Consider the following 17,518-nt stretch of genomic DNA (forward strand, 5'->3'; position numbering starts at 1 on the left):
GATGTTCGCACTCTCATGTAAACTGTAATTTGCTCACATGCTGAATGTAAATTTCTTCAACTCTGTTTAAACAGAGGGACGTTTAACTCTTCAGGACTATTAAAAGATTGCTGTTGTAACCAACAGATTATTTTTAGACACAGAATGTAAAATGATTATTTACATACCACTGTGAATGTTTGAGAAGCTCCAGCTGCTAGAGGAAAAAAACCCATTCACTGCTTAACTGCTTCACCAAGACCAGCGTGCTGTTGTCTAAAGACATTAGTATGTAGTGACTCTTCTCCCAAGCACTACGTCAACTACTTCTTTCAATTCTCTCATTTCACCCACTCCTTCTATGTTTATTCCCCACAGTGCTCACTGAAGGTTGTTGCAGCCTGCTGTGCATGCTGGATTGCCAGAGGCTACCATTAACATTAGCCACTACCAACCCCCAACTGTTCAAATCAGCCATTGTCTCTTAAAGTTTCTCCAGTAGCAGCTTCACATCTGTTCATTCTAATGCTTTACTGTAATATACATTTAAATTTATTTTACAATCAAGTGCTCCAACTTGACAAAACAGATTTTTGCACGCTCTGAAAAGCTCTTCCTCCACATCTCATCCTCCTTTCCGATCAACAGCCCCAAGAGTGCCTCCCGCCGCCTCCCCACCCTCGCAAACCAAACAGCCACTCTCCACAACGCATATTCCTCATGGGAATTTGTGTTTGGCCTCCACCTGAATCCTACAGCACGGAGCAGCTTCAGTACCTGCCCTAAGATCCCACGGGGGCTCGCTTGGTGAATCCTATAAATAAACTTTGTGCCACGTCGGCTCTGCAGTCTTAGACAAACACAGTCGCAGCGTTGGGAAATGGGCCCGATCCTCAGCTAAATGCCGGGGGTTTTTTGTGGTCTGAATCACACAGGTTTTTCCTCCACTCCCACATGTGTTGTATCATGATTCCGAGGTTGTACATTCAAAAGATTTGTTTTTTTGAGTCAATATTAACTTCTGGAATTTCCCCCGAAACTGTCACATTCTTGATATATGGAAAAAAAAGAACAGCATTGAACAGAGAATCCCCATTAAGATTTCTTTAATTAAAATAAATAAAATAAATCCAGGCAGACCTTATTTAAATGTTTGAGACACACCACATTTCCCCCCAAAAGGCACCGAGGACAGCAAACAACCATCACTGGTTGGATAAAGCAATAATCACCTTAAAAATCACCAAACACTGGTTTACAGCCAACATCTCAAGTTATGAGTGTGAAACATACTCTTGAGTTTCCTCTACTGACTGCTGCAGTCTGAATTGTTGACAGAGCAGAGTAACCACTGAGGAGGGAAGCCTTTCTGCATGCAAGAACCAAATATGGAGGAAACGCGTACAATCGCAGCGTGTGCACACAGTCGAAGACTCCCTCTGAAGTCATGTGATCTGTAGGGTGATGACATCACAAGCTCACATGGAGTAAAAAGAGTAGGCTAGGAGGTGTCGCAGCCAGCACTGAGACTCACATCAAATGAAGCTCATGTGAGCGACCCGGGCTCCAACTTCACCTCAGATGTGGAAAGGGTTCAAGTTAAGAAAAAGATTAAAACTGTCCAATCGCCAGAGTCATGTGCAGGCAGGACAGTGGTGACAGATGATGATGGTGGTGATAAACAGTAGGCAGAGCGAAGAACACATTACTTAAAGCTTCAACAATTTTTAAATGATCTAAAACCAAAGCTGTGAAACTGTAACAGTAGAGTATCTACAGTATCCTGAAGGGTGATGATCAGCTATGATGAAGGGCTGAGCCATTATACAGACTTCAACTGCTTCAAAAGCCGTGGCCACTTTATGAGTGCCTGACAACGATTTCTACATCTTAGTACACTGTGTACAGTACTTGAGACACCCCACATTTCTTTACTTCCCCCCCCCCCTTTCAAGGAGTCAGACTTTCTTATTGTTTTAAACGTGCTATTCAGCAATATTTCTCCATGCTATCTGAAGGTATTCAGATACTTTTCCTTTAGATATCAGCCTTTTCAGTCCAGTTCCTCTGCCTAATGTCTTGCAGAAAACTGCCCTATTGGTATGTTCCAGATTAAGTTGGAATTTCTGCGTTTCCAGTCAAAATTTTCATCTGGAATGCGCCCCAACTTGGATTTTGCCACTCAGAATGTGGGAGCAGCCCCACCAACCCAAAGTTAACAATCCAAGATGGCAGCAGTGAAAGTAATCTTTCACTGCAAGATCTACCCATGAATATGCTGCAAAATAACATTATATTGCTTCTTAGCAAGGCAGAGCCATTGCTTTATCGACTTTCCAACAGGAACGTACCGAGTTCCGACATGCAAGACTTCCAATGTAACTGGAACTGCATATGAATAAATGCAACATAAAAAAGGCACCTAACTCAGTCGATGAACCAAGGTTACAGGGAAATTTAAAGTATCTTCAGACACTGAAACTACCAAATAAATAAAAAAAAATATGAAACATAAAAGTCTGACAGGGATAAAATTAATAAAAATACAGGGCTACAGTCATTTTCCATCTCCTAGCAAAATATAAAGAAATGGTTAATCGCCCAAGGCTTTTGCACAGAACTATAAATGCCAAAAGTGATTCGACGTTTACATGAACGTTACCACAGTTATTTCACCCAAAACGTACACACTTCATTACAAAGGAATAAGATGAAATATAACTGGCAGAAAAAGTGAAAAACAGGGAAAAGCTGAGCTGTGGACCCCCCCTGCCCCCACCCCTCTAACCAATGAAAAATACTGAGGAGCTAAGTCATATTTCAACGTGCCACCAACTGGACACGTCCTCGATATAAACTGTCCACACCCGAACCTTCTCGGAGGGATGTGCCGTTATCACGGGGTCCAGACGCAAGCCAGAGATAGATAAAAGCAACTCGAGCTGGACGACCTAAGAGAGGGACTACAGTTTGTATGTGGCACGCGTGTAGTGTGTGGGGAGAGGTGCAGTACAGTGAGTATAATAGACACTAGGCTGCTACCTAGCTTAGCAATGCTACACTTTGTGAACAAGCCCTCATGTTCTCAGTTTTGATATCTGGCACTTTTTAAAAGTTTAAAAAAAAATTAAACTTAAAATTAGAGTCACTGTTACCATATGTATTTCAAATATAAACATTTTTGCCAGTCAACTCATTATTTTACTATGACAGTAATGAAATCTTCAGGAAAAAAAAAAGAAAACTCAGCAGCACCAGAGCATTAAAATGCTTCTGTGGGTTCAACAGAAGCTATCAAATTTCCCCCTAACCTCCAACACAGTCTCATTTCCACAAGCCGACCAGTCAGCTGAGCTCCCATTAGCACATTAAGGACCCATTCAGCAGCTGAAGCAAGGTGGCAGCCTGGTCTGCAGCTGTAGTTCCATTTTACCCATTCAACTGTTAACACTCGTTCAGGGATGGCGACCTTCGCTGGGTCCCGACACCTCGTAAAACCCGCCAACAAACAGATCCGTGGTGTCTGATGACAGAAGAAAGGGAGTTTTGGGGAGGGGGGGGGGATTGCCTCTTCACTAGTGGCAACAAAGACAACAACGAGAGCCACGGGCTGGGACAAATGCTGGAGACAACCAAGTTGTCCATGCTAATTTTAAATAGCAACCCCCTACGAGGTGCTGAGCAGCTTTGAATAGATCTGAAGTACTACCAGAGTAGTTCAGATTTACAACTGAGAGGTGAGAAGAAAACCTTACCATGCTACAGAAACAAAAACGGCACAATCACTGCGTTAGGAGCACATACACTTAATCAAATAGTGTGCTAAAAATAAACAATCTAAAGTGGTGACAGAAAGTAAATAAGCTAAAGGCATGTGATGCAAGTTATAAAGAGAAGACTGTTTAACTGCCTTCCTCTACTCAACTACTCTACTTAAAGGCTTCTGTACGTGTTACAGGAATGCTAACGCACTGAGCTCAATCTACATTTGCATGTATTCTGTAGAACTGCCAGTTGTTTCCGACTCCCCAACCAAGCTAAGGTCACACCTCAGCTGACATTCACCACAACAGCAGAAAGAAAATAACACTTTAAATCATTTAGGCGTCTTGAGCTGAAAAAATGCATAAATCACCTCAAAAACTGTGGCTGTGTATAACAGTGTCAGCTGTAAACCACAACTCTCCAGGTTATACTTTTAAATGTGCCAATTTTCAAAAACACAAGAACATTTGAGTAATTAAGGACAATTCAAGACTATGATTAGCTGGTGTGTTCATGTTAGCATGACTTCATCGCACAACACAGCAGATGCACAGGACCTCCAGTCCTACTACAACTATGTTCAACTGGAAATAGGTAAATGGAACGCAACATTACACCCACCCAAAACTCCTGAGTGAAGAAAAACACCAACTCCTGCTTTCTAAGTGAGAATAAAGTCATATCAATGTTAGGGAGGTCCACAACGAGTCAGCCCTGTTACTGTTGTTTTGACACCATTAGCCAACGCTGAATTCCCAACAGATGACAGTGTCTCTCTTCCATCTGTGAAGTTGTAAATTTGAAGCTCAATTATGGAAGAGTATACCAACATAACCATGCTACTGTAGCCCAGAGAGTGGACACAATGTTAGGTACAACACAAAGTGCAGCACATTAAAGCAACATTTAATACACTGTTTGATTATTAGAGAGCATTAATCTTAAATACACATGAAATATTTGCATTACCAAAGTTTAGCCATTAAGTCTGCCCTCAGTTTGTTTTCTGACTTTTAGACTAAACTACCAGGGACATCCATACTGAATGTTTTGAATCAGTTATTGCCAATCACATTAAAATTATGTAGTGACCCAAAGAATGAGACTGCGGATACAAGTGGTGGAAATTAATTTCCTCCAAAGGGTGTCTGGCTGCTCGGGAAGGGCTCAGTATAGAACAGCAAGTCCTGCATACTGAAAGGAGTGAGTTGCGGTGGTTCAGGTACCTGGCTAGGATGCCTCCTAGATGAAGAGTTTCATATCTGTCCTGCCGGCGGAAGCCCAGGGCAGACCTAGTATACACTGGAGAGATTAGCTCTTCTTCTTCAGCTCTGTAAAGGAGGCTAAGAGTGAGGTCTGAGCTTCTCTGCTTAGAGTGCTGCTATCATGACCGGTGAAAACAATGGATGGATGGTTGAAATACTAAAGTCATGGCAAATAACTGGAGTGAAACCTCTCCAGAAAACAGCCCTGGTACTGCAAAGTACACTTGTTTAATTTTATTAGTACCAGAAGCAACACACACAGAGAGCCAGAACAGAGCAGTGAGGTGTTGTAGGAGGACAGGAAACAGAGTGGTTTAGCCAAAGTGGCTGCACTTTGCTCCTAGTTACAGTTCATTTTATGCACTGGACATTGGTCAGCTCTCTCTATCACCTTGTTTTCAGCTAATTGAATTTTGTTATCTCAAAAACTACTTTGAAAATTAGCTGGAAAAACACTTTTTTTGTTTAACTGCCCTACTTTGCCTGAGAAAGACACACAAAACAACATACTACAGATGTTGGTCATCAGCTTCAGCTTCTCCCAGGTCAGACCTCTCTCAGTAATAGTGAAGGTAGACTGGATTTTTTTAAATGTACTTTGCTGAAGTGGAAAAAAGTCAACAGGACAGGAAGTAGAAACAAAACAGCTCATGGGGCTGGCAGGTCTAACAACTGCAAGCCACAAAGTTATCGCACCCCTCACTCTCAGCTGGTTTTGTTAAATTTCCTACAGGCAGCAGTCTACTTGTGGTGGGGTACACGTGCAAATGTGTGCATGTTACAAATGGAGCTTTCACCGTTTCACAGTTACTCCATCTAAAATATTGCATCGGCCAACTACTTTGTGACAAAAATCAAATATAATCAGCTGTCTGTGAAGATTCTCTGCCCACAAATGAACTACAACTCCACCCCATCTTGTACTGCAGTCTTTGTTAAGCCACAGAGTTTCTTGTAATGGCTCAACCCGTCACCCGTCACTAGAAAAGAGCCCAGCAGCATGAAGTCCATGTCAGTGGAGTCAGACTACGTCCAACTCAAACGAGGATACGATCCTTGTTTGATGAGCAGCTTAAATATATTAAAGGACCAATATTATAACCTGGTCATTTATTTATCCAGTAGGAAAGAAAAGACAGGAAGCTTTGTTTTTTGCTCTACTAGTAAAAATCAACTGAGGATGGTGGTGTTCCATCAAGTGGATAACCGATACTAAAATCAGTTGCCGCACACATACACAACACTGGCACAGTCCCACCCTGTTCCACAAAGAAAGTGAAGGAGATTAAGATATAGTGTACCCTGAGTTTTGCCTTCCAGTAGGTCTACAGAGCAGTTGCGTCATGCACATGAACAAAAAAACCAAAAACAAACAAACAACATACAAACTTCTCCTAAAAACATGTCAAAGGCACTGAAAAGCATGGATGCAATTAAGGAAATCCCAAAAAGTTGATTCTGTTCATCTGGACACACTAAATCACTTGGATGAGTGCCGAAACATTTCTCCCACTGAAAACGCAACGTCCAGATGAACAGAATCAACTTTCTGGGAAGTCTCAATTTAAATATACTCAACAAGCCATTGTTGGAAATGATTGATGAGAAAGGAAATGCTTTAAACATTTGCCATATCTTAAGGAGCCTAACAAAATGCTTTGGTACACAACACCGGATGTAAACATAATTTGTGTGCTCATGGCAACGCCACAGTGCACCTTTAAGCCTGTGGTCATTGCTCTTTACACGCCAGCCTGGGGGAAACTGGTGTGGTGTGCTCGAGTGCCAGTGGTGGTTTTGGGAGTAAACATGAAGCCACACTCCCTGAAGAACAGCCCCACTCATGTTTACTACAAATATTAACAGCCAAATGAGGGCGAGTCTTACTCCGAAGCTAACAAACAAAAACTGTACTTTACTAAATTTGATCCATCATCTCTGAACAGAAAGGTTACACACGCAAGACCTTTAAATTTCAACCCGAGCGTCGTCTCATATTTTCTCTAGGACAGCAAATTCAAAAGTCTGATAAGAATGCCCTCTCTGAACTCTGTATGATGACATGGAGCAACTACCCAACCAGGGTACCCATTTTATCTCTCACTCCTGTTAAATGTTCACTATAAGTCAGCTGATGATCTGTCTTTTAAATGATGGATGGTAATGGTAATTATGACTGTATATGTAACAGGATTTATGTTATGCTACTTTGCACACATTAGGTGTGGTTAGAAAACTCCAGGTAAACTTGACATTAATATTAAACCCAATCAGTCTGAACCAGGGGGAAAAAATAAAAATCTTGTTGAAATCCGCTTTTCACATATAGTTACATACTCCCACTGTGACATGTGGATAACCAGTCCCAGTCATGCAGGTTCTAGCTTTATCCATAACAGGATTCCAGGATCTTGTTCAAGGACACACAGAGTACACACGGCTGATTAGAAACTACAGACTAATCGCTTACAGGGTTTTAAACTCCATTTCCACCTTCTGTCTTACCAATTTCCATGGAGGGGATCCTAGTTTCCCTAAATGATCACTTGAAACTAATCATAAGCCTAATTCTATTAGCTTTTTAAGGTGATGCTGATGCAAAGCCAGACCACCATAAAGGTTTGCCAGGGTTTGGCAAAGTAACATCAGTTCAACAGCTATCAGAGATGGACAAAAAACACCCACAAGTAACCCTGGCTATTCAAAATATCCCACTTACAGCACTCCACTTAAGAGTATGATTCTTCCCACCAACGGCTCTGACTAGCTAAGGAGCAAAAACTTGACCTAATGTTTTGTTTTTTAATCAAAAAATCTACTGTTTTATGTCAGGAATTCATCTGTGTGGTGGATCAAACTGAGCCAAAAGATCTGGAACCACACAACCACAAGGACTTATTTTATCATTTCTTCAATTAATAAAAAATAGCTTATTTGGACCAAACTCAGTCCTTGTGAAACATCTGAGTCTTAACCATCCTAAATGCTTGTTATTAAAACTATTTTGCAGAAGCAAACACTTGTATGTTGACATATTTTATGCTAAACTTTCTCCAAGTTTGTTTTTGTACATATTCCTTGTGTGCTCTCATTCTTCTTGGCTTTTACCTGGGACCTGTGTGCAAAAATTAGTTTCACTTCCTGCAAGTGCACGTGTTGGAATGACAAAAAAACGCAGAAGATTTAAAAGTTCCTCATGGTTGACACATTTCTATATCACTGCCCAACTCTACTTTTTTTCATTAAAACCATGGTTTACCTACATCCCCAAAAACTGAAATCCATTTTCAGGGAACTGCTTACAAGTCATCGGGACAAAAACCTGTGACTAGAACTTCCCAGCTACACTGGTAGTGGCCTTGAATCATAAGTAAACAAGAAAACAAAAAGGGTTTAGAGCCACTGCCTCAAAAAGTCAACCAGCAAACCGGTTTCAATCAGCATAAAGAAGGGGTGGAGGGGGGCAATGCTGCCTGGCAAGCTACAAAGTGGCTCTTCATGTGCTGATGTGACAGATTTAGGAGCAAGAAGCAATCCAATCCACCCTGAGTACAGGCTGAAGTCTACATGAGTTACACACGCTTTCAGCTCTTGTGCAAACAAAGACTCGGACCTGACTGAGAGGCTGCAACACAGCGTGCAGGAAATAACACATGGCTGTGAGACATGAAAACCACGTTGCTTTAACAGGGCAGGGAGCTGTCCCCTACATGTGCATCACCAATATCACTCCACCTGATCGATTATCGACAATCGGTGTGGATTCTGGGGCAACTTCGTGTGAATTGTTACAGACAAAAACATAATAGTAATCCGTTTTCTGGATCACTGATCGATAAGATAAAATGCACGATGAAATCTGCCTGCTAGCTTCCAGGCTAACGACACCTAGCAGGGTGGAGGAGCAGACTAGGTGCCGGGTTTTGCTCTGACAACACATACACGACGTGACAACCGGCTTCTTTACCACGAAAACCCCCGGACCGCCTCAGGCAAGACCGCCACATGCGACATCTGCCCTCTAATGCAGCGAAGTCGCCCAAGCAGACAGCTAGCTAGCTAACAGCTCTCATGCCTTTCTCTAGGGGAACACGTGGAGTGAACACGTGACGTCTCACAACAAACATGCTCGTTTTTAAGGCTTAAACCACCAAATGTTTCAGGTTTGACAAGAATTTTAGCACCGAGGAGGGTTCTTTAAACGACTGAGAGGCTGACGTGTTTTACACGGGCTGATCGGACGCGAGTATTAGCCACATGGGAGCTAGGCTAACATCTGAATGAGAAGGGCCCGGCGAAGGACTAGGCCAAAAAGGGAGTCAGTGTGCTATTGTTAGCCGGCTAAGCTGCTACACAACCGAGCATACTCGTGCCTTTAATGCTAATTGATGTAATGCAAGAGACATGGGCGGATGTCCCGATCAACTGATGCGGTTGATGCTGTGTCGAAACCGGCCCCAAAAGCAAACATGTAAACAGTAGTAAATACTGGTTTAAATATTTGGCAAGCTTGGTGTGTGTCAGCAGAGCAGAGATGTGGCTGTATGCAAGGGTGGGTGTCAGCAGAAGAAGGGGGAGGGAAATCATCAAGACAGGGGAGCTTCTTTCAGTCTTCTCCTCCTAACTTGAAAGTTTAAAGTCTATGCAAGCAAGCATGCACGATGACATTGCTAAAATTAATACGCTCCTCCTCCTAAAAAGCCCCAAGAAAGAGACACCAAAACTCTCTCAAGTAAAAGAAAATGCACGATCTGATGACACACCAGTGATCAACTTCACAACCTTTGCACCACAACACACAGTGCCCATAAACCGTCCACCCAAGTGAAAGGCTATTTGGGGTACCGGATCCCTGAACTGCACCTTTAAATTTCAGAAAAGCTGCAGGCATTTTGGAGCACCTTTACTTTTTTTTGGGAAGGGTGTGATCACTTGTGCAATCAGCCACCCATGTTCCCCCAAGAATAGCCTTCACTATGAGGTGGTGGTGGTGGTGGAGGAGGGAGGGCTTTAACTCCAAATATAACCAGCCTGCAAAATACCACAGTTAGAGCTTGTTCATCAATTCTGTTGCCTCTCTTTTTTCTTTCTTTTTGGTTCAATAAATCACCCCCATGACTCCCCCTGTGAAAGCAGGACGACCACACCTGTGCAGGCAGACACTAAACACAACACTGACAGCCAGTAAATCAACACGTAGGGAGGGTACAGACCGTGGTGTGCTTGTCCATTCACGCTGACCACGGTCACAGCATTCATTTTCCTCGTCCACGGGTTCACCTTGGGCGGGGGAGCTTCAGTAAACTCCTTTTTGTTGCCACCGCCGCCTTTAACTCCCTCCTCGCCTTGCTTGTCTTCGCTGTCACAGTCGCCTTTGCTCTCCTCTGTCGCCCGCTTGGAGGTCTGCTCCTCCGAGCCGGTGGTCCCTCCCTGTCCTGGACTGCTGCTGCCGCCTCCGCCGCTCCCCTGATCGGCGACACCCGTCTGCCGCTTGGCCCCGTCGCCCCGGCCGCTAGGCTCCTCCTTAGGCTCACTGCGGATCACTTTACCGTGCTCCTTCGCTTGAGCAAGCGGGTTGCCGGGTAGGAGAGCCTCCACCTGAGTGGCCATTTCCCACCACCGTCTTTCTTCCCCCTCAGGATTACCAGTCCTCCCCCCCGGCCCGAATTCGCCTTCAATTTCAGGGAAACGTGAAGTTTTTCCGCAGAGTCTGCCGCTTCTGTGTCGCTCCGAGACCAAAAGAGCTTCAGTCCACGACGCGGAGCAGTCAGCGCCGAGTTAGAGCATATAAAAAAACCCAAGAAACGTCTCCGGGGCCTCTCAGGATTACAACCTTATCTCCACCACTAGTAGCAACATGGATGATCCCCACCACGCGATAGAGTGGTGCGCGCACGTACAGTGTGGAGGGGGAGGAGACACGTAAAACGCAGGGAGCGCGCTTTTGGGTCAGGTCGACTTGCTGCTTTCAAGCGCTTCCTCGTCATAAAACCTCTTAATTTCCAATTTGGGAAGTCGTAAAGTGGCTCTTCGTCGGGCGCATTCAAGTGCGATCAGTAACGAAACGTATCACTGAGTCACGCTGTGTGTTTTGGACGAAATTAGCTGTTGAAACCAAGGAGTCACACCAAAGACAAAGACATTTTTATAAATGAAAAAATAATTAATCATTTTAATGCATATTTTTTTATTCCGCAGTGAAACTGGAATAAAAGTAAAAGACAGCATTTAGATATATTAATGACGTTCACATAATAATTGATTTAACCCAGCTGTCCCAAATTTTGCCGTTGGGGTGTGACTAAGCATGTAAGCCCAGCATGGATGAAGTTAAATTATAGGAATGACCGGCTGTAGGTCAGTTTTTATGGTAGGCCACGAGTTCAATAAATAAGTCATTAAATAAACCAATGAATTAAATATAAAATAATTTCATTTAAAACCTTTAATGTATTTATTTCCCATTTTAATTACATATGGATAGATTAAACATAGTACAGTCTACATTGCACAACAATAAACAGCAAAGACACGTGTATTTATTTAAGAATGTATTTATTTATTCATTTTGGTATTCGTGCACCTTCATAAGTTTTATTGCAACTATTTTAACAGTGATTGATTGGATCAGAGCTTTCTTTGTCTTGAGGAGGAGTTGAGCCAATCAAATGCTCCAAAAGGGTTTCCTATCATTACTTATCACCCTCAATCACATGCTACATAAAAAAGCTAGTTAAACACCTGTAATGCTTAAACTGTATTTAACTAAGCAAAGAAAACGTAAAGGAAAAATACAATAACTTAAAATAGCATTGCCTGTCCCACAGATAATACTATCAGTGTGAAATGTGTTTATGTTACTCTTATTGATTTTATACAATTTTATTTGTAAGAGACTATCACAACAATGTTGGATAAAATGTGTTTGGACTTTAGGAGGAAACCCAAGCACCTGTAAAGGTGAGAAATTAATTTTCCCAAGAGGCCACATGCCAGCCTGGGACTGTTGTGCAGGGCTGGACCAATGAGCTTATAAAGAGATTAAATAAACTTGTCGGGCCTTACGCAGTTTCTCATGTGGTCCCTCGGAAATATGAAGTGCCCACCCCCTGATCCTGGAGGAAACGTGCAATTATAACCGCTATCACCATCTATTAATACTTATACCCTAGTCTACATCCACGTCAGATTTTTCCGATAGACGTAAACGCACCGCGGATCTTTTGATGACGTCTGGCACGCTCTTTAGACGTGTCACCGTTTCATCACCTTTACCTCATTGACTAGCTGACCAAAACACAAGCTTATTGTTGTAACAAGTAGTTTACAAATACGTTCGTGGGTACCACGTGGAATTTGTCCTTTTATACGCTTGTATAGATTTTTTTTCTTTTTTTAATTTGAAAAAAAGGAAAAGAAAGAAAAGGAGAAAAAAAGGTGGGCATGCAATCCCCCCTCTCAGAGTTCACACACTATACACACACGTGTGCATACCGGAGCTGCACGTGTGTGCTCCCTCCTGATTTCCAGAAAAAAGAAGAAGCTCTTCCTCTGAAGTTTTCTACTTTTACCGAAACACATAGATAGATTGACCTTCCCTGTCCCTGTTGAGTATGCGTCTGCAGTTCTACGTGTGTTTGTGTTGTGTCTTTAGCGACATTACGCGTCGCTCAGCATTATAGACCTTTTTTAAGCTGGTCTGGTTGATTATATAATGTGCTACTTTATGGGAAAGAGGGGACGCGCCTGTGCGTTTGGAGAAAGAAAATGATGACTTGCGTGAACGCAGAGGGAAAATGTGGCTGCGCATCAGCCAGCTGTTCCTCTACAGTCACCACTGCTCACCGCTATATAGACAGAAGAAGTCATGCAGAAAGGCAAATATTCACTTTACTGAATGCCCCAAGATTAGATTAGAGTCAGAGGCTCTGAGGTATTTCATTAAGAAAAATAGCAACATAAAAATCTTTCATTCACACTCTATAGTAAAACGTTATCTGTGCAATATACAGTATATGAATATACTAATATAATATATAAGTACAAAAAGCAGGCATAAAAGTACTTTTAGGGTGTTTTTGGACTGTAGAAATACTGTATTAATATAAAAAATCTGGATCAACCCCTGTTTCCACAATAGGACATAGTGAAAGTTGATTTACTCTAAAACACTTCAAGTGAATATAATTTTATTTATGTAGTTGTGAATCATAACAGTGGTTGCTTCAGAGAACTTTATATTGTAAGGTAAAATCCCTGCAATAACAGAGAAAACCCCCAACACTCAGAAGACCCCCTACGAGCAACAGCGGAAAGGGAAAACTCCTTTTTAACAGGAAGTAACCTCCAGAAGAACTAGAACATTGCATAATACATAAGTTAATGGATGTAAATATAGTATCTATTCATATTTTTTACAGCTAAAATGTTTAATGTACAGGACTGAATAATACAATATTTCCTTTTCAAATGTACTCCCTGGTGCGGTGAAGTAGCAGAAAACTAACCTAATATGATACATATAATATAAAAGTCATACAGTGCAAAATACAATGTAAATTATAAATTCTGTACACTGTAAAATAAACCTAAAAAAGTACAGTACTGTGCAAAATCCTTGAGCCACAACTCGTGTCTTTATATTCTGCTTTTAAGGAGCAAGACTTTCTTGTAATCTTTTTAAATTGGCCTTGAGCAATAGTTCTATAGGCTCTCTGAAGGCCAGTTTTTCTTTGGACATTCGCTGTTTTTCAGCCCACTCCTTACACCTGACTATTTTCAGATGAATGTTTTTGTCTTAAGCCACTAAAGACTGACCTATGAATCATTCGAGCACAAAAAAGGCACCTAACTCAAGGAAAACCAGTGTTGTATCTACACAACAGGCAACTTAACAAAGAAACAATTTTACATTGTTTTTTTACACACTTTGTTACCAGCAGCTTGCCACAAAAACATCATGAACAATGCCAAATAAAACACAGTTTGGCAGGCATAAAATAGTATTTTTGTCAAGCAACAAGTTGATTCCCAAAGAGCTCTTAGCTCAAAAGTTCACATATGGTAAATAAATGGTAACTGGCCTATATTTGTATAGCGCTTTACTAGTCCCTAAGGACCCCAAAGCGCTTTACACAACTAGTCATCCACCCATTCGCACACACATTCACACACTGGTGATGGCAAGCTACACTGTAGCCACAGCCACCCTGGGGTGCACTGACAGAGGCGACGCACTGACATATCTGTGTTGGGTGTGCACAGTGTGCTTAAAAAAATTGAGGAAACTGGAAAAGTGGAGGAAAAAAGAAGAGATGGTAAGCCCACTTTCCAAATATATATTGCAATCACCAGCTCTAGCAAAACACCAAGTTCACCAGATTCACAAAGTGTTTAAAAATAAAACATACGTTATGTGTTACAAAGCATTTATAAAAAGTTTTGACACATGATCCCAGGAGCTTTAGCTGTTGCACACGGCCGGCAGGATTCCTGGAGTGTTTTCTGAGTAAAGCCAGAACTATGCCGTCAGCCAGCACTGATCATGGCATGCACATACTTCCTCTTACCCTACTGTTAATGGTTGCATTATTATGAAGGGCGTAGCATCGGTTACTATATTTGAATGATGGGTGTGTGCAAGAGAAAACAGTTCTGTGACAAGAGAAAGTAATGAGAGAAAAAAAGTTTGGTTTGATTTAAATTACACCAACCATATAAATGAATTCACACCCATCACATTCCTGCACGCACATTCTCCAGCACTTCCTTAAAACGGGTGGTCCCGACTACTGAGATCAATAAAAACTGACAGCAGGTCTCTTTAAAGCTAGCACAACCAATTCTGCAGCATTCATATAGCCATAAATAGTATGCTATATTTAAACCGACCCAGTAGCATAGTGACCTCACTGCAAAGAAACCAACTACAGGTTCATTTTTAACATCAGAATATCTCCCACATTCTCTATTAGGGATGAATTTTCATCTTAGCTGCCATCATTATTGTGTTTTTTTCAGTCAGTGCTTCACCACAGGGAATGCTTTAAAGTTAAAAATAAAAATAAATGCTTAGTGGAAGAGTATTAGTTAGTAGTTGGTACACCAGTAACAATTTGTGATACCAAAACTGTGAAACCTCAGACACCAGCTTATGTAGACCTAAATCTCCCACGTGAATGGGGATATGGTAGACAAAACTGGACCAGCTGCTTTTCTCGAGCTGTTATCCACATTATAATCATGCAACTGTCATAAAAGTCAGTCCTCCTGCTTTAGTCCTGCCAGAACACAATGTGTTTAAAAAGTGTGTTCAGGTATGTTAATTAATAAAATACTTTCTTTTTTCATAGAGTTGAATATGAACGTTTCCAGCAATACATTTTATAATAAACAACATTAAAGGTACAGTGTGCAAAAATCTCACCACTAGATGTCTCTAGATTGCAACTTGCAGTCAATTGAATTCTGTTTTCTTAACCCTTCCAATTAAAGTGCAGAATCCTGGGTAAGGTGGCCGCCGTTCTTCTGTAGTGAGTGTGGGCTGTCAGGCCACTCTTAACCTCAGCTGTCAATACGTGTCCACATCTATTTGCTATGCAGGAGGTTGTAAAACTATTAAGTGTTGATGAGCCAGGGACGCTCACTTCTGTCTGATGACAGCAATACTGAAATGAGTTGTCGAGGATATCCTGAAGTTTCCTGCCAGTAAGCGTCACTGTCTTTGCTGCTGTTAGCCAGCGTTTGTGAAACTATCTTTGAAGTGGATTTAACATTTAACAAAAGGGAGTTTTTTCCCTCCCACTGTCTCTGTCTCCAAAGTGCTTACTTATAGGGGGTCGTATGATTGTTGGGTTTTTATCTGTATGTATTATTGTTGGGTCTACTTTATAAAGCGCTTTGAGACGACTGTTGTTGTGATTTGGCGCTGTATAAATAAATCGGATTGAAATTGAATTCAATTGTTTCATATGAGAGGGAATAAACCCTAATGCAATATGAAAATGTAATCAAACTGTTCATCAGAGCGAAAATTAGATTTTTCGGTCACTCAGGTCTAACATTAACATAATGTTAGCTGATAACTAGCTGTGTTGATGTTTAGCCAGTTTGTTGTCAGCTGTGCGCAGAAGGGATGGCCACATGTCTAATCTGCTGTCAATAAGTAATTGTAACAATACTGAGAATAAATAAGCATGTTTTGTGCAAGTTTGTGTGTGTCACAGCCCTGACTTCAGTTTAGGAGACGAGGAATGAGGTGAGGAGAGAAAGATGCCGGTAGTTACTTCTCTTTCCTTCGAGTCTTTGCTTCTTTGGTGATCCTGGACATCTTCAGTCTGAAGGTGCAGACATAAATGAATCAGTTTGTTTGAAGATATAATTACACACTAATCAGTGTGTAATTATAATTACACATAATTACACACTAATTAGTGTGTAATTATGAGTACATTTTTCCCCATTAAATAAACTTTTTTAAAAAAAACCCTGAGTGTACCTTTAAAATACGACATGCCCGGACAGTTACAAACACACACACACACACACACACACACACACACACACACACACACACACACAAAGTCTTGTGTTTGAATAAATGCCCTTGGTTGTCTTACAAGGACAGTATGCATGACTGCATACAACTTGATCATATTGTGGATACTACTAACAACCACAAAACTGTGACATCAACCATAAATTCAGAGGTTTGTTTGTTTTAGGTCATTTAGATATCAACAAAAGTCAAAATATTTAGCAAAAACAAAAAGTGAACTCCAACAGAATTATATATAATTTCAAATATAATATGAGCCAAATAATGTGCAATTCCAGTGGCTTTCTCATGTCGCATGTCACAGCATTCAAACAACACAACGGTGTCTGAATGACATAAATGTGCTGTAACACAGCTGGATGCAGCCTGTAATGTTGCTTATTCCACAAATGAAAAGCAATAAAAATTGATGACCAAAGGTTTTAATGTGGGGCACTGGAGCCTTTTGTTTTCCATCACAATTATAACTCTTGGTGGACATTTTCCCAATTTATCTCATAAAGCACAAAACCTAATGAATGTTATGTAACAAACTTGGATGAAATCAGCATCTAAAACAAACAGGAAGTAGCTTATCTAAGGTCATCTAAGACCCTCCTGAGACATTAAAATAGAGAGTTCATATTATGAATCTATAAATGAAATGAGGGAGGCGGTGATAATTGAAAAGAAAGGAGTTATGAGGAAAGATTCACGATTCTTTGAACCATCTCCCTAGAATCAGTGGCCTCTGAAAAATAATCTCACCCCGGGCGTCTCTTTATCTTTTGTTGTGCGACTCTGGTGTAAACAATGCAACTCTTGAAACTGTAATATCTAATCACTGTGTAATTGTAAATGATTGTCTTTGCAGTCATTTTATCATTACACTGACGTCATTAATCTCACTTTCTTGTGTCAGGTTTTAACAGTGCAGTGCTGATGCTTTTGTGGTTTTGATTGAAAATAGCAT

At 41.3% G+C, this 17,518-nt stretch overlaps 1 protein-coding gene across 7 annotated transcripts in view; it reads right to left on the reverse strand.

Annotated features, from left to right (window-relative positions):
- Positions 1-10,925, reverse strand: part of larp1 (La ribonucleoprotein 1, translational regulator) — a 49,216-nt gene extending 38,291 nt beyond the window's left edge. For 6 of the 7 annotated variants that reach the window (XM_025910914.1, XM_005456148.4, XM_025910913.1 and 3 more), the window contains exon 1: positions 10,223-10,925. In XM_025910914.1, the coding sequence (XP_025766699.1) occupies positions 10,223-10,619 (397 nt within the window). In that variant the 5' untranslated portion in view covers positions 10,620-10,925. The remainder of the gene's footprint in view (positions 1-10,222) is intronic. The other variant, XM_013275137.3, reaches the window with a different exon arrangement.
- Between the last annotated feature and the right edge of the window lie 6,593 nt (positions 10,926-17,518).

Source organism: Oreochromis niloticus, linkage group LG10, assembly GCF_001858045.2.
Source record: "Oreochromis niloticus isolate F11D_XX linkage group LG10, O_niloticus_UMD_NMBU, whole genome shotgun sequence".
NCBI classification, from domain to species: domain Eukaryota; kingdom Metazoa; phylum Chordata; class Actinopteri; order Cichliformes; family Cichlidae; genus Oreochromis; species Oreochromis niloticus.